The sequence below is a fragment of the Malaclemys terrapin genome, chromosome 6 (genome assembly GCF_027887155.1).
Source record: "Malaclemys terrapin pileata isolate rMalTer1 chromosome 6, rMalTer1.hap1, whole genome shotgun sequence".
Lineage (NCBI taxonomy): Eukaryota > Metazoa > Chordata > Testudines > Emydidae > Malaclemys > Malaclemys terrapin.
This window is the reverse complement of record NC_071510.1, coordinates 112,853,384-112,875,535: the sequence shown is the minus strand read 5'-3', so window position 1 is coordinate 112,875,535 and position 22,152 is coordinate 112,853,384. Positions and strand designations below refer to the sequence as shown.

Here is a 22,152-nt window from a genome sequence, read left to right as displayed (position 1 = left end):
TCCCATCACGGCTGTATCTGAGTGTCTCACAAACCTTTAATGTGTCTACCTTGTAATCACCTAGAGGATAATAGAGTTGTAAGGAATAGCCAGCATAGATTTGTAAAAAACAAATCATACCAAACAAATCTCAGTTCCTTTTTTGACAGGTTACTGGTTTACTGGATGGGGGGAAGCAGTAGATGGTGATTATATCTTGATTTTAGAAAGGCTTTTGATACAGTCCCATGTAACAGCCTCAAAAGGAAACTAGGAAAATGTGGTCTAGATGAAATTACTATAAAGTGGATCATAGAATCATAGAATATCAGGGTTGGAAGGGACCTCAGGAGGTCATCTAGTCCAATCCCCTGCTCAAAGCAGGACCAATCCCCACCTAAATCATCCCAGCCAGGGCTTTGTCAAGCCTGACCTTAAAAACCTCTAAGGAAGGAGGTTCCACCACCTCCCTAGGTAACCCATTCCAGTGCTTCACCACCCTCCTAGTGAAAAAGTTTTTCCTAATATCCAACCTAAACCTCCCCCACTGCAACTTGAGACCATTACTCCTTGTTCTGTCATCTGGTACCACTGAGAACAGTCTAGATCCATCCTCTTTGGAACCCCCTTTCAGGTAGTTGAAAGCAGCTATCAAATCCCCCCTCATTCTTCTCTTCTGCAGATTAAACAATCCCAGTTCCCTCAGCCTCTCCTCATAAGTCATGTGTTCTAGCCCCCTAATCATTTTTGTTGCCCTCCACTGGACTCTTTCCAATTTTTCCACATTCTTCTTGTAGTGTGGGGCCCCAAACTGGACACAGTACTCCAGATGAGGCCTCACCAGTGTCGCATAGAGGGGAACGATCACATCCCTAGATCTACTGGCAATGCCCCTACTTTTACAGCCCCAAATGCCGTTAGCCTTCTTGGCAACAAGAGCACACTGTCGACTCCTATCCAGCTTCTCTTCCACTGTAACCCCTAGGTCCTTTTCTGCAGAACTGCTTCCTAGCCATTCGGTCCCTAGTCTGTAGCAGTGCATGGGATTCTTCTGTCCTAAGTGCAGAACTCTGCACTTGTCCTTGTTGAACCTCATCAGGTTTCTTTTGGCCCAATCCTCTAATTTGTCTAGGTCCCTCTGTATCTTATCCCTACCCTCCAGCGTATCTACCACTCCTCCCAGTTCAGTGTCATCTGCAAACTTGCTGAGAGTGCAGTCCACGCAATGCTCCAGATCATTAATGAAGATATTGAACAAAATCGACCTTTGGGGCACTCCGCTTGATACCGGCTGCCAACTAGACATGGAGCCATTGATCACTACCCGTTGAGCCCGACGATCTAGCCAGCTTTCTATTCACCTTATAGTCCATTCATCCAGCCCATACTTCTTTAACTTGCCGGCAAGAATACTGTGGGAGACCGTATCGAAAGCTTTGCTAAAGTCAAGGAATAACACATCAACTGCTTTCCCCTCATTCACAGAGCCAGTTAGCTCCTCCTAGAAGAATGTGCCACTGGTTGAAAGACCATGCTTAAAGAGTAGTTATTAACTGTTTCCTGTCAAACTAGGATCCTGCAGGGGTCCATTCTTGGTCCGGTACTATTCAGCATTTTCATTAATGGCTTGGATAATGGAGTAAAGAGTGAGAGTGTGCTTATAAAATTTGCAGATGACACCAAGTTGAAACAGGTCACAAGCACTTTGGAGAACAGGATTAGAATTCAATATGACCTTGACAAATTGGAGAATTGGTCTGAAATCAACACAAGTGCAAAGTATTTCACTTAGGAAGGACAAATCAAGTGCACAGCTACAAAATGGGGAATAACTGCTAGGTAGTAGTACTGCTGAAAAGGGTCTGGGGTTATAGTGGATCACAATTTGATGCAGTTGTGAAAAGGCTAACATCATTTTGGGGTGTATTAACAAAAGTGGTGTAAGTAAAACATGGCAAGTAATAGTCCTGCTCTACTCAGCACTGGTGAGGCCTCAGCTGGAGTCCTGTGACCACTTCTGGGTGCCACACTTTAAGGAAAGATGTGAACAAATTGGAGAGAGTCCAGAGAGCAAGAGAAATGATAAAAGGGTTAGAAAACCTAACCTATGAGGAAAGATTAAAATAATGGATATATTTAGTCTTTAGAAAAGACTGAGTGGGAACCTGATGTGTTTTCAAATATGTTAAGGGTTGTTGTAAAGAACAGAGGGATCAATTGTTTTTTCAGATCCACTGAAGATAGATCAAGAAGTAATCAGCAGAAGGGAGATCTAGATTAAATATTAAGGAAAACTTTCTAATTATAAGGTTAATTAAGCTCTGGAATAGGTTTCCAAGGGAGGTTGTACAATACCCATCATTGGAGGTTTCTTAAAAACAGGTTAGACAAACACTTGTCAAGGATGATCTAGGTTTACTTGGTCCTGCCTCAGTGCTGGGGCTGGACTTGGTGATTTATCGAGGTCCCTTCCAGCCTGACATGTCTATGATTCTGTGATTCACAATACTCCTTTATGGTAGGAAAGTGCTATTATCCCCATTTTTACAGATGGGAAACTGAGGGACAGAGACTGAGGGCTTGTCTACAGGGGGAAGCTATTTTAGGGTAAATTAGTGTGAATTTAAAGTGTTATAGTTTTCCACAATGAGTATCCAGATGGGAAGCTTATTCCTTACTAACTATTCTGGTCAATTTCCCCATGCAGACAAGCTCTGAGTGACTTGCCCAAGATCACAGTAAGTCTGTGGTACAGCAGGAAACTGAACGCTGGTCTCCCAAATCTGAGGCTAATGCCCTAAGCACTGGACCTTCCTTCATGTCTACTTTCCTCATCTTGAAAAAATTCCCAGCATGTCACTAGACTGATCAATCAAAATAGGGGAAAAAGGCCCTCCACACACACACACATGCATACTTTCACCGAAAAGCCAACAGGTGAATGCATATATGTACACTTACAATTTTTGTCAAAAATGCAAAAACCATTTTGGGGAAAAAAGGTCTTCATGAAAATTCAGTTTAGAAATGTCCCTTTTTGACTAAAATAATTTTGTTTGATAAATTCAACCATAGATGATGATGATGAGGTATCACAGTAACATATCAAGAACATAACAAAACGTTTAAAGGGCCTGGTTCTCATTCATACTGAGTCCCCTACATTCCACTATGGCAGTGTATTGGGGCCCAATAGTGGGTGTAAGTGTAATTTGTGAATTCCTTTATATTTAATACATATTTTAAAAGAACTTGCCTAATGTACAAAAAGTTAAATCTTTTCTCTGGCAACAGACTCTCAACCTCAAGTTTGTTAAAATTGTGGCAGTAAAAATGTTAAATAAGGTAACAATTTTTAATATTAAAAAAACCTGATTTAATCATCCATGTACCACTTACAACTAAACTTCATCACTGTATTTAAAATAAACAATTGACAATTGTAAAGTACCTGCAGTAGGTAGACTGCAAAAATACTGCAGCGCAGTTCTAATCGTACAACAATGTTTAACTTACAAAAGACAAATGGAAGCAAATTCATTATTGTTGCAATGTCTTAACTTCTCCCCCCCCCCCCTTTTTTTTTTTTTTTTTAAGGTATAAAGATTGTTGTACAGCCAGACCCTAAGTCAGTATTATCTGGACAAACAGTCAAGCTATGTTGTTGGGCAACCGGACATCCATTTCTGCATTATCAGTGGTTCAAAGAGGAAAAAGAGGTAATAACCAAATATAGGAAATCTCAAGGACTCGATGGAGGTATTGCGTAAAAGTCAGTCTGCAGAATATAAATCCTTACAAAAAACTGGAGTCCATCTTCCCTCCTCCTCCAACTGGCTCAAAGATATTTTTAAGAACATTTATGGTGAAAGTTTCCAGATTGGCAACCCTCCAATAATCAGCGGGGTCACAGAGCAGAGTTCCTCTGGCCCTGGGACTGCAGCGGGGTCACAGAGTGGAGTGCTTCCGGCCCCAGGACACCGCGGCTGGAGGAGGTATTAGCTCCTGCTGGAGGCGCTCTGCTGTCCCTGCTGTGGCACCCCCCCCACACACCTTTTTTTTTTGTTTTGTTTTGTTTTGCTATACTGAACCTCTGTCTATAATGGTCAAATGGCTTGGATCCCCAGGGGTTTGTTATAGTGAGGGTGTGCTGTCTTTCCTCATAACATCATGTGCTTAACATGCCCTTCCAAAAGCGGTCAAATTTTAAATTCCTGCATCCGCCCCATATTCCTATAGCCTGAATAGCATTCCCCAGTTAAAAAGGAACACAACTTTTCTCCAACACCTCCCCTCCTTTTATCCAGGCATATCTTCCTGTAAGAGGAATGCCTATTGATGAACCCTTATATTAGCAATGATATTAAAGTCCATTTTTAAGATGTAATGTTAGATCACTTTTAGGCCTTAAGCAACATGTTAAATTAGTTTGATCCAGATAGAGATTGTCTCCATGTTACTGAAATGTGTATAATCAAGGCAATATTTACTGTACAGTTTTGATTCTTATCTGGTAAAGGTACATTTATTTTCATGTATAGTCTTTTGCTGCACCCCCAAAAAAGAGTTTTAACAGTTTCCAGTTCAGAGTTGGATATGTCTGCTTATGACAATACTGATATAACATGGGATAATGCTTTGGGAATCCTATCCAGCTATTTGTGGAAGGATAAAGATTCAGAATTGAAGTTCCTGAAACAATGTGCACTCTAAGAAAATTTCTAATGTCTCTTTATTTAATAGCAGCAACATCAGTCTGTCCTTGAATCAGTATTTTGTCTTTAAGATGTTAAAGGCTGAGGACAAGATTTGTCTCTTTTGACAGTTTGAAATAGGCGTTAAGTAGTCAGGAGTACTGTCCTTGCTAGATACAAATATTCTAATGTTTACTCCAAACCAGCACCAGTCAGTTAAGTTTTTCTGTGGCTCATATGTAACACAGGTTCCACATGGGAATTCCCCAGAGTTGATTTTTAACCCAGTGAGTGTAAGTGATTCTGGGTTTTACATCTGTCGAGTGAACAGCGATTCTTCCTTTGTATTCAGTCGGTGGGCACAACTGGACGTTTGTGATCTCCAGGGCGTGTCTTATGGTGAGTTGCAAATGCCTTTCACAATGGGTCCCCTCTGTTCGGATCTGGGGGTGGGAAAGATGAACCAGATCATAATTCAGTAGGCTTAAAGTAAATATGCATCTGACAAATTCAATCTGCTGTGAAAGTGTCTTTGAGTTGCCGTAACAACTTAATTAGCTAAAGCCCAGATTATGGTCCAGCATTCATGATTACACAAGTTAGTGAAGGGGGTGTTTTATGCCTCACTGCCTTGTGCTGGCTATCCATATCACAGCATATAGAGAGGGAGGGGAAGAGAGGGAGGTTCTGCAGAGCTTGCTATGAATTGTTGTCGTCCTCCCCCAATCCTCCAAGTAGGTGGGAATGGGAGAAGAATGGATGTAGCCTTGACTCCATCCCTCCCAATGTGCCTGCCAGGCTTCAGCATAGTGTGCTGGCACATCAGCAGCCATGTGCTGCACCAAACATAGACCCAGCACAGTCTCTACACCCTCTCCAGAGCAGTAGAGAAATTGAAAGGGAGATTAACTTGTGAACTAGTCCTAACACACAGCGCTTAGAGAATATAAACCACTATATATGTGTGGAGTGGTAAGTCAAAAAAAGTGACTTAATGTAGACAAATATTTTTTGCTTCCAGTGTTTTTATTTTACTCAGTTTATAAAATAGACAGAGTTAGTGTTTTCCATGTGACTAAAATTCTTGTATGTTTACAACTAAACAGTTAAATAATCTAATGATAGATATCCAGGTAAGTAAAAGATATGGTTCAAGTTTACCTGTAGTAGGAAAATCATGTATAAAGTATGTAATGTTAATGTGGAAAATGAGAATGCAAGAAGAAAGGAATGAATAAAGGGGAAGAGAAAATTAAGATGTGAAGATTAAAATCTGCTCACTTGTATCCATTTAGTTGGTACCAAAGTTGGGGAGAGTGTACAGTATTTTTTATTTGTAGTCCACTTCATATTGTGCTACACCATTCATTGCTCCCAGTTTCAGAGGCTGTGTGGTTTTGGTGGTTATTTTGGTAGGGTAATCCACGGAACTTTTGTAATGAATGTTACAGATGAACAACTAATAGCAACATTTTTACTGTTTGTTTGTTAACTGCCTTGCTTAGAAGTTTTGGCATTTCACTGAGCTACTGATGTGAGGTGAAATGTGCTAAATTAAAAAAGAAAGTAAACCGTCTTCAATCTGTAAAGAGAACTTATTTTACTGTATTATGCAACTCATAGGTGAGGCTTTGCTGTAGGCTTTTTGAACTACAGTAGTGTTCTGCTTATAATGTTACTCCGGGCAAGAGAAGAATGTAGGGAACACTGATCAAACTTTCACTAATGTTGCAAGGATTAATGCTAAAACAGACACCTTTTTAACATCTGAAATTTAAAGAATTACTCAATTTGATATTATCTGAACAATTGTCTTCTCCCTCCTCACCAAAAGTGCAGCTATTTTTTAACAGTCTTAAATCATGCTGATTGTAATATTGGCTCCCATAGTGGACTGGGTCATGGCTATTTAGTAAAACTGCAGAGAGAAACTAACCCCCCCCAAAAGTGTTTCACCTAAGTAACACAAGTTCTGATGATTAAAGGGCAGTGTGTGTGTGTTATATAACACACACATACACACACACACACACACCTCTACCCCGATATAACACGAATTTGGATATAACGCGGTAAAGCAGTGCTCCAGGTGGGGCGGGGCTGCACACTCCGGTGGATCAAAGCAAGTTCAATATAATGCGGTAAGATTTTTTTGGCTCCCAAGGACAGCGTTAAATTGAGGTAGAGGTGTACGTCAGAGGGATAAATACCAGGGAGGGAGAGGAATTATTTAAGCTCAGTACCAATGTGGACACAAGAACAAATGGATATAAACTGGCCATCAGGAAGTTTAGACTTGAAATTAGAAGAAGGTCTCTAACCATCAGAGGAGTGAAGTTCTGGAACAGTGTGCCAAGGGGAGCAATGGAGGCAAAAGACATATCTGGCTTCAAGACTAAGCTTGATAAGTTTATGGAGGGAATGGTATGATGGGATAGCTTAATTTTAGCAATTAATTGATCTTTGACTATTAGCGGTAAATATGCCCAATGGCTTGTGATGGGATGTTAGATGGGCTGGGATCTGAGTTACTACAGAGAATTCTTTCCTGGGTGTCTTCTCTGGTGAGTCTTGCCCGCATGTTTAGGGTTTAGCTGATCTCCATATTTGGGGTCGGGAAGGAATTTTCCCCCAGGGCAGATTGGCAGAGGCCCTGGGTTTTTTTGCCTTCCTCTGCAGCGTGGGGCACGGGTCACTTGCTGGAGGATTCTCTGCACCTTGAAGTCTTTAAACCATGATTTGAGGACTTCAGTGGCTCAGATATAGGTTAAGGGTTTGTTTCAGGAGTGAGTGGGTGAGATTCTGAGGCCTGTGTTATGCAGGAAGTTGGACTAGATGATCATAATGGTCCCTTCTGACCTTAAAGTCTATGATTCTATGACAGAATTCTGCAATCAGTGTCTGAAGCAACAAACTGCTGCAAGCTGATATAAAGTATTAAATTGTCAGTGTGACTTCCTCACATAGGTGTGTGTTTCTGCAGTTCAATAACACCAACAATAGTCTTAGCAAGTGTCTGCATAGGTTTTTAAGTTGACCAGTGTTGAAAGCTGGATGTTAGGCCTGCCAACCTTTACAGTAGCTCATTTCCTTCCCCAACAGCGAGCTTTGCATGGGGAGATCACATTCTATTACTTTTTATGCTGAATAAGAGGAAACCAGTCATCCTCCACAGCCATTGAGAGTCCCTTGACAATGGTCCTGAATGTTATGGAGTTGTGGGTTTTTTGTTTGTTTGTTTGTTTTTTTTCTACACAAAGGGGAGATTGGCTGTGAGGTTCCATGTAGGGGTTGCTCACAACCTGTGTAATGGAGAACCCTCAGTGATAGTCACTCTGGTCTTCAAAGGTAATCTGAAAAAGAGAAACCCTACTTTGTATCTCTTTCCTTTTGGCATATAAAGAAGGCCTGAAGGTCTGTATGGCTTTTATGGGGTAAAATGCTTGCTTTTTTTTCAAATCGTGTTTCAGGAATAGGTAGTCCTACCTTCTCTTTTTACGGGAGTTCTCAGAGCAATGGGGGAGCTTTCTAAGCTGATTGTTTGTCAGGCGTCTGAGGAGTTAATAAAAACAATTTGCCTAAAAATCCCTTCCTATCACAATTGTTCGAGTGTTACCTCCTTTCAGAGCTCCTCAATCTGGAATTTCTGTCCTGCAGGAAATTCTGAGGTTTTTAAACTTTGGTTTTGTCCCAAATCAGGACAAAGTCAATATTAGAATTTATTGTGGACTTAAATATTACAAAAAATTTCATTTTCACTGTATCAAAGGAAACATGTTGATCTTTTGTTTATATTAGGTCAAAAGAGTAAGTTTAAAAAAAAAGTTTTGATAATTTCATCAAAATTTTCACAGGAAGTTAATACATTTTTGTGGAGGTTGGGAATTCCCTGAGTCCAGACCAGATCCTGATCCAAGTTATTTATAATGCTTTCCCCCTGTTTGTACCACATGAGGTGTTCTCCAAACAAAAAGAGAGGTCCATTTCTCTCTCTCTCTCTCTCTTTCCCTTGCATGAGAGAGGGAAATCACAGGAAAAGAAAGCAAAGCTTGCTTGTCTCTCTAGTCAGGCAGTCTTTCTGGGATCAGCCCTTTGGGGCTTGGCTTATCAGCTGGTCTACTGTCTTTAAGTAGGGTCTACTTCCAGCAGCTCCTCTTGTGGCATCTTGCTTGAGAGCTGGTCCATGCAGTTTCAAGGGTGGCTGAGGCCTGCAGGTATCTCTCCCGGCTGATCTGTGTCTGTGGTCAGCAGTCTCTGAGGTATAGCAGCCTTCTTGCAGCAGGTTTTCTCTTTTTAAGCTCTTTCCCCCTGCACCCCCCAATACGTGCAGAGCAAGCCTTACAGGTATGCCTTGTTAAGGCTGAACTAGGCTCGTTAGTCTCCTCTCCACCAAAGCGAGTGTGCCCCTTCACAGTTCCCAGAAATGTTTTTGTCAAATTGACACTTTCTGATGGAAAACAGTTCTGTCAGTAAATTTTCAGCCAGCGCTTCCTCCTTTGTACCCAGGAAGCCATAATCTTGCTTACTCTCTAGTTATTCATCAGCTTCCTGGAAAATCAGAGTAGAGGAGATCTAACTTTCTAATACAGAATACTAGGACTTAAGCCTTTCTTTCAATCTTGTCTCTGGGATGCCCTTAAGAAATTTCAATGGAGTACTCAATCGCTAGTCAAAGAGGGCAATTTTTGTTTTCCTTTGCAGATAACCTTAAGGAAAGAAATTAGAGGTTCTGACTTAATTCCTCCAAAAATGTGAAAATTAGTTGAAGCTTCCAGTTAGTCTGTAACTCTCTTATCTCTGGCTCGAGTATATGTTAGTTGTAGGATCCCTGAACTACACCGTGCTGTACATGCTGTGTTGCTCAGACATTGTCGAATGGGACAAAGGGAGACCAAAGGGAGTCAATGCATACAATACATATTGTTATGAGCCCTTAATCCACAAGTGATTGACGGGTTAGATGCCAACATGTGTCTGCATATTCTGGACCTTTAATCTATACACATTGACATGAGTGACCACAACAGCTGAGCCAAAAGCTTCATGATATATTCTTTCTGGGAAAGTCTGAACTTGCTATCGTTGTGGTTTTTTTAAATGTTACCAGACATCCCATGCATATTTGAATTCCTCACAGTGAAGTTGCTTCTGTATGTACAGTAGAAATATATTTAATCTCAATATTTTAGCAGTTTCTATATTAATACATTTGTGAACACAGTTTTGTTTAAGAAGAAACTTTATCTAGGAGTTAGAACAAAGAGGAGGGGTGTTTATGAAGCACTTCTAGTACTACAGAACGGCCCGTTAATAGATTCACTGTCAAACTTGACTATTTGAATTAAAGAGATATTGACACACTAAACTTGGTGACAATATTGCAGTTTCATTGTAACCCCCTAACATTTTCACTACCAGCCATCTGCAGCAAAGTTAGCTGGTGGTGAGAGGAATTTAGTTCATGTATGCACATCCCTGCGGGCAGGTCATGGGGGGGCTGCAATGCAACTCTTCACAATCACCATTCTTAGTAGCTACTGCTGTGTAGTGGGTCCCTCTGCAGGAGTTTTGGACCATTTTGAATTTTGTATCTGGTGTAAAGGAAGTGGGCTACCTCTGTAATTCCACTGTGGGTACATAACTGATACACAAAGGGCCTTGACTGTGCTCTCTTCTGGGTTAACTTTGCTGTGTTTGTGCTTGTACACCTTAATTAAACAACTAGAAAAGGGTTGCTGGACATTTTTATGAGACACTAAGGAATTTAATTTTCATGAAAAGCTGATGCTAATGTAATATGGCAATTCTGGTGAAGTGGTAAAATGATTACCTTGAAGCGTACCGACTATTGGGTTGTTTTTTGCTGCACGTGTTCAGAGCTCCCTGTAACTTGAATGGCAAGCCTACATTGAGAAGGTGAAGGGGGTATAAGTAAATAGTTCAAAAGTGTAACTTCTGTTGCTTTACAGTTAAACCTCTAATCGTGAAATCTACAGAATGCATTTCTTGTGTAGCCACAGTGTTAACCATTTAGTTTTGAAATCCCTCTCTTCAGTTTTAAATGTCTTTCAGATTATAGTTTTGTGCTAAGAAGCATCTAATATATAAATATTATGTCAAATAAGTATTGAAGGTGAAACAGGAAGACTTGGTTTTGGTTATACAAAACCATGTCAGCTAGGTTTTGGGGTCTTGTAAAAATAATCAAAGAGCTGTTTGAATCTGGATTTCATTTTATCTGAACCACAAGAATGTAGGCAAGCAGGCAAGTTGTGTCCTGGATTAGAGTTTTTTGTTTTTGTGTTTTTTAACAAGCAAAACCAAAATCCTATGTTTGGTTTATCTGTAGTCAAAATATTTTACGCTGGTAATGCTTACTCTTGTTTCATTGAAAGTCAAAACCAGCAAATAACGACAACCATAGTATACCCTTAAAGGATAATATACTCCACTGCACTGAAAATATACTTTGGGGGCACCAAAAAGGGTCAGAATCTGAACTGCAGCTGGTTTCTGTAGCAAACGGTTGTAATTCTGGTTCAGTAACAGCAGCTGTCAAATTTTCAGAGTTAAGATGCTGATTCCTGCATGTTGTGGTGGCAGTACATCATGAGCATTCAATTCATAACACTGGAGGAGCTTCCTACAGAAGAGCATTCAGCCTTGAATATTCTGTGGTTTGGATTACTGTCCTATAATAAATCACAAAATGGCACTGGGGCTTATAACATTATTGGGAATAGTCAACTAACGCTATTAAATATAGTGTTACGTGTTCAGGTAAACCGAGGAACTTGTAGGAGACATTTCAGTGGTGGTACGCTTATTTTAGATGCTCAGGATAGCCTCAGAGTGAGATTTAGGTAGAAGATTTCACTAAGAATCTTTTATCAGGTCTAGTTGTAGCGGATAGAATATATACATAAAAGCATACAGAAAGTGATATGTTGGCAACATATACTACTGATCCCAATTGTGGGAGATGCAGAGCTGCATCTGCAATGTACTAAGTGCCTTAAACCTCCTAATGACTTCAACAGGAGCTAAGGGTGCTTAGAAGCTTGCAGAAATCAGGTCCTTAACAGTATTATTTCCAATATGAATTGCCAAGAAAAATCTTGATAAAAGGAGGATTGGTTTTCCAATCCTCCAGCCATGCATGCTAGTCCCTAGAGAAAAGAATGACTGTTATAAATTAAATTAAATTAATGGAGACATCCTATCTCCTAGAACTGGAAGGGACCTTGCAAGGTCATCAAGTCCAGCCCCTTGCCTTCACTAGCAGGACCAAGTACTGATTTTGCCCCAGATTCCTAAGTGGCCCCCTCAAGGATTGAACTCTCAACCCTGGGTTTAGCAGGCCAATGCTCAAACCACTGAGCTATCTCTCCCCCTATCTATTGTTTGTAATCTTAACTTTTCTGTCTTTTTTTTTTTTCTCTATGTATGTATATATTTATTAACACAGCGTGCGAGAGAGAGAGGTCAGTTTGGACTGCTATGAATAATGGATCAGATCCTCAGCTGGTGTAAAGTGATGCAGCTTTATTGACTTTGGTGGTGATACACCAAGTGAGAATCTGGCCCATAAATTGAATAAATCAATTTTGTTACATTTGGAGCTAAAATAATACTTTCCTGCCTCACTTATGAAGGAATTGATAACTGACCGAGATATATCAACCATTTTCTAGTATGATCATGATCACAATTGTATTAAATGGAACTCTGTGATGTTACCCCTCTTTTCCCATCTGGATTGTAACCTAATGATTTTGTTGCTTTTTGCTTATGTCATTCTTTCTTTGTTGGCAAAGGCAATTGGACGTATGGTGTTGAGGGTTGTTCCAACATGTTCATTTTTCTGGCAATGTTGCTAACCAGTTTGTGTAGTGAGATTGTAGTTTTGCCTACTGTTGTTTAGATGAGGGGTATATCAAAAAGTGAGTGAGACGGGAAATACAGTGAAGCTGGAAAATATGTAATCACTAAGGGCCAAGATTTTAAAAACTGACTAGTAATTTTTGGGTGCCTCCAACTTTAAATGCCTTAAAGAGGCCTGGTTTTCAAAGGGTGGAGACTTGGCACATTCTGGAAATCAGACCCTGTCAACCAAATATAAAGGGACCCAAAATCACAAGTCATTTTTTTAAAACGTTGGTTTAAATTGGATAGTGTATAGACTGGTAACAGTCTTCATTGGTGCTATGTAGACAGAATAGCAGTAAACCTACTATAGTGTAAGGGCCCAGTCTTTCAAGTCCTTTGTGCAAAACTCACACTAAAATCCAGTGGAATTTTATTCATGAAAGGGTTGCTGCATTTGGCCCTATGTGTGATGAACAGCGAGGTATTAAAATTGTCTTTGAAAGTAAGCCTACTTGTGTGTGTTCACCTTCCACTATCTTACTGATGACTAAATTTAGGAATGTAAAACATGAAGAAGAATTAATTTTTTGAACCATGTTTTTTCAAAGAGAAAATATTTTCAAATATGCCTTCCATGTTTACTCATTGTTGAAAATGAGGGGATCTCATTTCAGCTGAGGCTGAAGTAATATATTTGGGATATAATATAGTTAGCCAGAAAGATTTTTCAAGTTGCCTGAAGGATTGAAAGGTTAAGTCTCATTCAAACCCTATCTACTGTTACACATCTTACAGGAGTAGTGTCCAGGATGGCTTTTCATTTTAGTCCAATCTAGAGATGTTGTCCCCTTCACTAGGATGCAGCTCTCACTATTGTTATCCCCACACCTGTCACTTTAAGATTAGATTACTGCAGTGTACATGGATTACACTTTACATCTCTTTGGAAACAGAAACTGACACAGAATACAGTGGTTCAGTGGTGCATCTTGCTGTGAGGACATGATGTTGGTGTTCTGGAAGCCTCACTGGCTGCCTTTGAGTTTTGGATGGATGTCCGAATTTTGGTTTTGACTTACCAAGCCCTAAATATCTTGAGTCCTCCCTACCTGAAAGAGGCAGTTTCTTCCCGTTCAATACTGCTGTACTAGAGGTACTACAGTCCTTGGTTTTATTAGAGTCAGCTGCTCTCAGTTGTGAGGGTCCCTAATTTGCTCTTCCTCCTTTCTCCATTCCAAAATAGTCTGAATTTGCTATTGTTTAGGGCATGCTGCAAAGCCCTTCTGTTTGAGCAGAAGTCTGGAACAGGCTGAGGGTAGGGGGTGTGGGCAATATTTTTATTGTAGGTGTTTAGGATGATGTGGGAGCAGAGTTGGGGCAAGTCTGGTTGTTGCTGATCTGATTTGTATGGAGAAAGGCTAATGGTTTGTTTTTACTGTATTTTTAAGGTCCTTAGGCACTAATGTAATAAACATTATTAATAATAATAGTTTGTCATGGTTTAGAGACTAGGAGAGACACCTCCTTATGTTGAAATTGAAGTAAGTAAAAGGCAAACTAATCATTCTCTATCTCTTTGTCTCCGACTCCCCCCCCCATTTAAGACAGAACAGTAAAAAAGCGTGGGCTTGCTTCTCAATGAATTCTTTTTGTATGTGTGGTTTTTTTTTTCTTTTCTTGTTTTTTAAATTTAAGGAAGCTTGGTTGGTTTGCCTGAAAACAAGATACATGTCTGCATTCAGCCCCAATCACAAAACCTGATGGTGGGGGACACATTGGTTCTAGAGTGTGGTGCTGTTGGAAACCCAGTTCCTCATTACCAGTGGTTCAGAAATGGATTTCCATTGACAAATGGGAATAGAAAGGTATATATGGTAAGTTATTGAGGAGTGCTGAGTTCTGAAACTAATTTAACCACTTCTATCATAGTTATTTGCCTCAGAGACTAAATTATTAGAATCATTGAGCTGTGAGATAGCATAAAGAACACTTTCAGTTTTCTGGTGTCCCATTGCTAGTATTTCTGTAGTGGTTTTGAGTCCCTTTGGAGTGCAGAGTTCTAAAATAAGTTTAATTAAGGGAACCATGTCTCTGGTGGTATTAATTGGTTGGAGGCAATGGAAGATACTTTTGTATCCCAGGCTAGAGTGACCTCAATTTAACAGAAGGCTACAAAGAGATGTAGGATGCATTTATTGATTATGTTTTGGACTAAATGTTTGCAGCACCTTTTCTCTACGCCATACCTAAGAATGTTGTATGTGGCAAATATTTTTCTAAACTCACCTGAGTTGTAGTATTCCATGCTTAATTCATCTCAAATCAGCAAGATAGATTTGTAGTAGGGTTGTCAAGCGATTAAACAATAATAGAATACCATTTATTTAAATATTTGTGGATGTTGTCTGCATTTTCAAATATATTGATTTCAATTACAACAAAGAATAGAAAGTGTACAGTGCTCACTTTATATTTGTTTTTGATTACAAGTATTTGCACTGTTAAAAAAACCCAAAAGAAATAGTATTTTTCAACTCACCGAATACAAGTACTGTAGTGCAATCTCTTTATCATGAAAGTTGAACTTACAAATGGAGAATTATGTACAAAAAATAACTGCATTCAAAAAGAAGAAAATGCAACATTTTAGAGCCTGCAAGTCCACTCAGTCCTACTTCTTGTTCAGTCAGTCACTCAGACAAACAAGTTTGTTTACATTTACAAGAGATAATGCTGCCCTCTTCTTATTTACAATGTCACCAGAAAGTGAGAACAGGTATTTTCATGGCACTTTTTGTAGCGATTGGCTGAACAAGAAGTAGGACTAAGTGGACTTGTAGGCGCTGAAGTTTTACATTGTTTTCTTTTTGAGTGGAGTTATGCAGACAGATCCCTATGCTGCAGGATCAGGGCCTTTGTATTTGAAATCGTGTGAAGGAAGTTTAGTCTTAATCTTTGACTTTTTCCTTTTTATTGGTTTAACTGAAAATGCATTTCATATATTTTAAGATGTGTGGTTCTCATGCTTATATAGGTGTCTTATGTGGACATGGAACATCAGGGGACCTATTGGTGTCGTATGTTTAATGACCAAGACAATCAAGAAAGCAAGAAGATAGAAGTCATGATAGGTAATGGTTCTGTTAATTTGACACATAATAAAAGCTGGTAAATAAAACCTGATGACTTGGCATTAGAATTCCTATTTGAAGCTCCCAGTGCATGACCATGGACAAGTCACTTAACCTTTCTGTAACTCCAGTTTGCACAGCACACAGGGATTTTTAGAAACTTAACATTTTTAAAGTGCTTAGAGATCCTCTGCTAGTATCTCTGTGCAATTTATCAAGTTTCTGAACATGCTAGTATATAGTGAAAAGTCTTTCAGTTCATGTAGTTTGTGGACAAAATTGAGAGCATGAATTATACCTAGATTTTTCTCTTAAAATACAAGGAAGAAAAGCTATGGCAGTGGAATGCACTGAAGGTAAAGTAAATCTTTGGTTGTGGGTGGCTTTAAAAATAATCCTGGATGCTGGGAATTATGGAGATTGCTGGATCTATCACTACAATAGTATGTGAAGTTGAAGGCTGTAGCATATTGATTTGCAAAATAATTTTATACTTATGCATGTGCTTCCCATTTCTCCTTTGCATCTGGTGCTATCATTTTAAACAAAATTATGGGCTACTTTCTTCATCTGTGCATCAAAAATATTTTGGTTCTGCACTGTCGCCATGTGCAAAACTTGAAAAGTTTACCAGATTCTTATGAAACATGAGGGTGCTGAGAAAGAAAGAAAGAAATTAAGAAATATATGGAGATATCCCATCTCCTAGAACTGGAAGGGATCCTGAAAGGTCATCGAGTCCAGCCCCCTGCCTTCACTAGCAGGACCAAGTACTGATTTTGCCCCAGATCCCTAAGTGGCCCCCTCAAGGACTGAACTCACAACCCCAGCTTTATACCTACACAAGGGGTTTCTCCCAGCTGTTCTATTAGGGCAGCTTTACTTCCTCTTTGCATTGCTCCATGGTACAGAGGGGATGTTCTGAGAGCCAAGGATCAGGCCCATAATGTCTATCTCCTACCTTGACTATTTAAACTATACATTATGTATGGTATGCTTCTGTACAAAAGGAAATTTACTTGGAGATTTTAGGGAGATTTTATTTAACCTTTTCCAATCAAACCAGGCATAGCCTTAGTTACTACGTAGCATAATTTTTAAAATATGTATATCAGTTAATCGCAGTTAACTCAAGCGATTACTGCACAACAAATTAACTAGATTTAAAAAAGTCATAATTAATCAGTTTTAATCATACTGTTAAACAACAACAGAATACCAATTTAAATTTATTATAAATATTTTTGGTTGGAGGCAGTGGAAGATACTTTTGTATCCCAGGCTAGAGTGACCTCAATTTAACAGAAGGCTACAAAGAGATGTAGGATGCATTTATTGATTATATTTTGGACTAAATGTTTGCAGCACCTTTTCTCTACGCCATACCTAAGAATGTTGTATGTGGCAAATATTTTTCTAAACTCACCTGAGTTGTAGTATTCCATGCTTAATTCATCTCAAATCAGCAAGATAGATTTGTAGTAGGGTTGTCAAGCGATTAAACAATAATAGACTACCATTTATTTAAATATTTGTGGATGTTGTCTGCATTTTCAATATATTGATTTCAATTACAACACAGAATACAAAGTGTGCAGTGTTCACTTTATATTTGTTTTTGATTACAAGTATTTGCACTGTTAAAAAAACAAAAGAAATAGTATTGTTAAATTCACCTCATACAAATACTGAAGTGCAATCTCTTTATCATGAATGTGCAACTTACAAGTGTAGAATTTTTTTTTACGTAACTGCACTCAAACAAAACAATGTAAAACTTCAGAGTCTACAAGTCCACTCAGTCCTACTTCTTGTTCAGCCAATCGCTAAGACAAACAAGTTTGTTTACATTTATGGGAGATAATGCTGCCTGCTTCTTATTTACAGTGTCACCTGAAAGTGAGAACAGGCATTCGCATGGCACTTTTGTAGCTGGTGTTGCAAGGTATTTACGTGCCAGATATGTGAAACATTTGTATGCCCCTTCATGCTTTGACCCGCTATTCCAGAGGACATACTTCCATGCTGAATTTAAATTAGTATGTTGTTGTTGTTTAACTGCGATTAAAACTGCAATTGTGACGACTTTTTTTTTTTAACCGTTTGACAGCCCTAACATTAAAAGATACATTGGAAGAAACAGGGAAGAGCGCAATGTTAAGCTATTATGAAGCATTTTTTCACCAGTATGCAGAGCTTGTATGAGGCCCAATGAACTAGTTCAGCCTCTGTGAGGGGCCAAGTGCCAAAAGTAAATGGAACATGTAGGTGCCTTGCAGTATTGAGCTCTTTACACAGAATACTTTCCATGTCAGATTGGTCTTGTGTGGGCCCTCTGCTTTGGTGTGAGTTTCACCCAACTGACTAGAAGATTTTTGTCTCCTGGCACTTGAAATAAATTTTTCCTTAGCTCCCATTAAAATCCCTGAAATGAAAAATCAGAGAGTCCTGTGAATGTTTGATATTTCTGAAAATCATCCCAGAAATGTCTTTAATTTCTTTTTTTTTTAAATAAATACATTCTTGTTTAGTATGTTGCCATTTTAGAACATTCATAAAAACATATATCTTCATATGTGTGATTCCGTTTGTTTTCTCACTTGTCATTAAAGCTGCTTGAATGTCTGTGGACTAATTGGATGAAGTATATTCTATATATTTTTCCTATTAGTGTGTCTGTTGTGTCTATTCCCTGATATAGACACTATAAGGAAATCTGAGTACTGTAGCTAATCATATTTCATATTTTGATGTAAATCAACTAGTAGTTTTTTGTTTTGGGTGTGTGTGGTGTGGTGGAAGCTTGCGAAGGGATAAATATTCTAAACTATAAAAATACAGATATAATATAATTTTTTTTAAATAATTTGTCCAGGTTTTAGAGCTTTCTTTTCTAGCCTTCAGCTTCTGTTTAATACAGAATACAATAGTTAATCCCTTTTATGAAATTTTCCTTCTTGTTTATCAAAACTGTAATTTCATTATTTTTTATGTATTTCTCTACAGAAGAGTTTAGTAGTCTTGGAAAGCCTGGTAAGTAGCACATGCTTTGAAATAAACAGCTTTAATTTCAGATTTGAAATGTACATTAAAAACTGAATAGATCAGAGCTGCAAAATTTAAGTTTCATTTGCATAGTCCAGGTGTATTAGATCTGGGGTTTTGATTCAGTCACACTGTCAAGCTGTCTGGCAGTCACTCAAGAGCGTGAGTACCAACCTCTGGGCAGACTGATAAAAAGCAGGGCACAAATCCCAAATTGGTTGTGAGTTCTATAATTAATCTATAATTAAATTGGCAAAATTTAAGTATCAAGTGTAAACTCCTCAAGCATAGCAACAGCCTTAACGTGAAGTCACAGACAGTCCTCTTGGGCAGTGGTTCTCAAAGCTGGTCCGCCACTCGTTCAGGGAAAGCCCCTGGCGGGCTGAGCTGGTTTGTTTACCTGCCACGTCTGCAGGTTCAGCCGATTGCGGCTGTCACTGGCCGCGGTTCGCTGCTCCAGGCCAATGGGGGCTGCGGGAAGTGGCACAGGCCAAGGGATGTGCTGGCTGCCCTTCCTGCAGCCCCCTTTGGCCTGGAGCAGTGAACTGCGGCCAGTGGGAGCCGCAATCGGCCGAACCTGCGGACGTGGCAGGTAAACAAACTGGCCTGGCCCGCCAGGGTGCTTACCCTGAACAAGCGGTGGACTGGCTTTGAGAACCACTGCTCTTGGGGACTTTGATCTATCTTTCCACCCAGGTAAGCTTGCCTTTGTGATAGATGGTCCCTTACATTAGGTATCACAGTAATATTTAGGTTACTCCCAGTCCCACAGGACAAGTCACTTATCCAGGTCAGTTGCACTTTAGATCTCACACCAAAGACAACACTTGTAGCCAATCCTATAATGAACTATCTAAAGCACTATCTAAAGCTTTACTAACTGGTAAAAGGAAATAAGCGTTATTTACAAGTTTAAAGCAGGTAAACATAAATACCGAAATGGGTTCCTATCTTAAGTTTCAAAAGGTAATAGAAGCTTTTATAATAAGCAAGATCATTGTGTCCCTTAGGGCTAACCCAGACTAAGCAGCTGGGGATGCCTTGCTTATGCCTAGAAATCTTGCACCCCTAGAGTCCGAGCAGCAAAGAGAGAGTTTCTCCTCCATTAGGGCTTTTTTTATTCTTCCCCACCCCCCTTCTGATTGGAGTTGCAAACTTAGCTGGTGAAAGGAATTCACTTGCACCTCTTCTTTTCATGGGGAATGGGGAGGGGGCGAGAAGGGGAGCAGAGCAATCAACAGTCCTTTGTCCTCTGATGTTCCACAATAATTCGTATGGTGTTGGTGGACCTTCTTTGTCAGGTGGGAGATAACATGTCCTATTAGAGACTAGTTTTTCACACTAGTTAATGTTTCTCTCCTGTCTGATGACTTGCACAGTTACAGATGCTTACAATGCAAATGCTCAAATATCTTACTTATATCATCATCTGTATCCCATATTGTAAGATTAATGCATGCAGCAATTTACAAGAATTCAATAAAACCTAAACACTACTCATATTTTTATAACTCTAATACCTATTTCATCAGTACTAACACACAGGTGAACCAGACTGATTCCCGTTATATGTATGTTAGTATCCAAGTAAGGCAGGGGACCTTGGCATAAACAGGCATCTGGTTTGCCAGCATTACACATATATCTATTGAAAATGTTAACTGTCATGTCGAGGGCACTAAAATAAATTAGTATAATTTGAAGATAACCCAGCAAATCAGTTTATATAGTTGCAAAACTACGGCAAGTCACTTAATCGTAAAAAATAAATCTTTTTTTTTTTTGGTTGGCTTTCTGTTTGTGATCTTTGTGCTTGAGATGTTTCAACGTGATACTGTTTTTAGCAGATTATCTGCTGCTAGAATGAAGTCTTATTGAGTTAAGGTTTCTGGCTGCCAAACATAAAAATGGTTGTGATGATATAGTGTCAATCAGATTGGAGATCAAACTAATCTAATTTGATTCACATTTGTTGTTTGTGTTGGAGATTCAAATATTACTCCATTAGGGATTATCCCAGACACTGGGTTCCCAAAAAGGTCACATTGTAAAGGCCATGTAATTCCTGTGCTGGACATAGAAGACATGTTTACTTTTGCCAAGAGTTAATTTACGTTCCAAGAGAATCTATTGACAGGGTTGTCATGATATATGCATGTTAACAAAAGGGGTAGGCATTTCACCCAGCTGTTGTTCAGCACTGAATGTCGTTGTTAGCTCTTCCATGCCACTGTGAGTGGTGAAATAAAAATTAAAGAATTTCTAGCAACGCAAATTCTCAACCTTGCTGAATATAGAACATAGCCCAACTCATGATCTGTTTGATTCCCTGCAATACATCTGATCAGAGAGGATATACTGTACAGTATTTCAGATTATATTGAAAATACTAACGTAGTTTGTAAGATCAAAATCCACATTTCCTTGCCATCTCAGATTCAGGGTATAAAACCCCCCACCATGCATATCCTACTAGAGCAAATGTGCTGTAGGGTGGGAAATTAGGATAACAGCAAATAACTCATATTGCTAGGCATGAAGAATGAAAACTTGTGCTGCAAAGTTAGAAAGGAAATAAAGACCACACCAAGCTATAGAAAAGAACTAGCTGCAATAGGGAGCTGTCTTAAATTAAACAAATGCACCACTTGTTTCTCTAATGTACACAACTACATTTGAAACTACTGATGATCCATGGTTTTTCCTCTTTTTTAAATAGACCTTCAAGAGCAATCAGCTGACAGGCCTTCTGGTGAGTAGTTTCATATCCATGATAAATAATGTATATCTTGAACAAGAAATGTGCATCTGAATCTAAATCCGTTATTGTGGCCTTTTTCTACCATTGCTAGGGCAATAGGTCTGCCATATACTTAAAAACTATATTGAGAGGCATAAAAATCTCTGCAGCTTATTGGTGTTTTGGTTAGTAAACTTTAAGTATTTAAAATTAATTGGTATTGAATTGCCTTTCAGTTCTCATAATTTCTAGCTCCTTGTGTCTGTGGTCTCAACATGTATGTTGGTGAAGTATTTGAATGGTTTGACAATCTCAGATGTAGAATTAGAATTGTTTCACACAAAAGGTGGTTGTAGTTTGTCTGATAAGTGAAAACTTTTGTCTTCCACTATTTTTTTTTCTTAGCATGGGACACCTGAGTTATAAATCGGTTTATGAGCACCAAATAGCTTACTGTATGAATCTCTCTTGTATTCCATCACGCCTGCCTTTGTGCTACATGATCACCTATGTGTTCAGATTAAGATGGAACAAGGTTTTTTTTAATTAAATAAAAATAAACAGCACAGTAGTAATAGGTGTTCTTCGATCAGTACATGAACACCGTGGCTGCAACAAATGCCTTCTGCTGGAAATATGTGCACTGACTGCATGCACATAATGATTGAGTGTCGTGGTAAGTGTTTCAATACAC

At 39.1% G+C, this 22,152-nt stretch overlaps 1 protein-coding gene across 3 annotated transcripts in view; it reads left to right on the top strand.

Moving 5' to 3' along the window:
• The window catches only part of MALT1 (MALT1 paracaspase), a 68,208-nt gene that overhangs the window by 14,309 nt on the left and 31,747 nt on the right, over positions 1-22,152 (top strand). Inside the window, exons 3-9 of one of the 3 annotated variants that reach the window (XM_054033052.1) lie at positions 3,577-3,698; positions 4,922-5,072; positions 14,238-14,416; positions 15,577-15,673; positions 15,997-16,029; positions 18,680-18,706; positions 21,438-21,470. In XM_054033052.1, the coding sequence (XP_053889027.1) occupies positions 3,577-3,698; positions 4,922-5,072; positions 14,238-14,416; positions 15,577-15,673; positions 15,997-16,029; positions 18,680-18,706; positions 21,438-21,470 (642 nt within the window). The remainder of the gene's footprint in view (positions 1-3,576; positions 3,699-4,921; positions 5,073-14,237; positions 14,417-15,576; positions 15,674-15,996; positions 16,030-18,679; positions 18,707-21,437; positions 21,471-22,152) is intronic. The other 2 variants (XM_054033053.1, XM_054033054.1) reach the window with 2 other exon arrangements.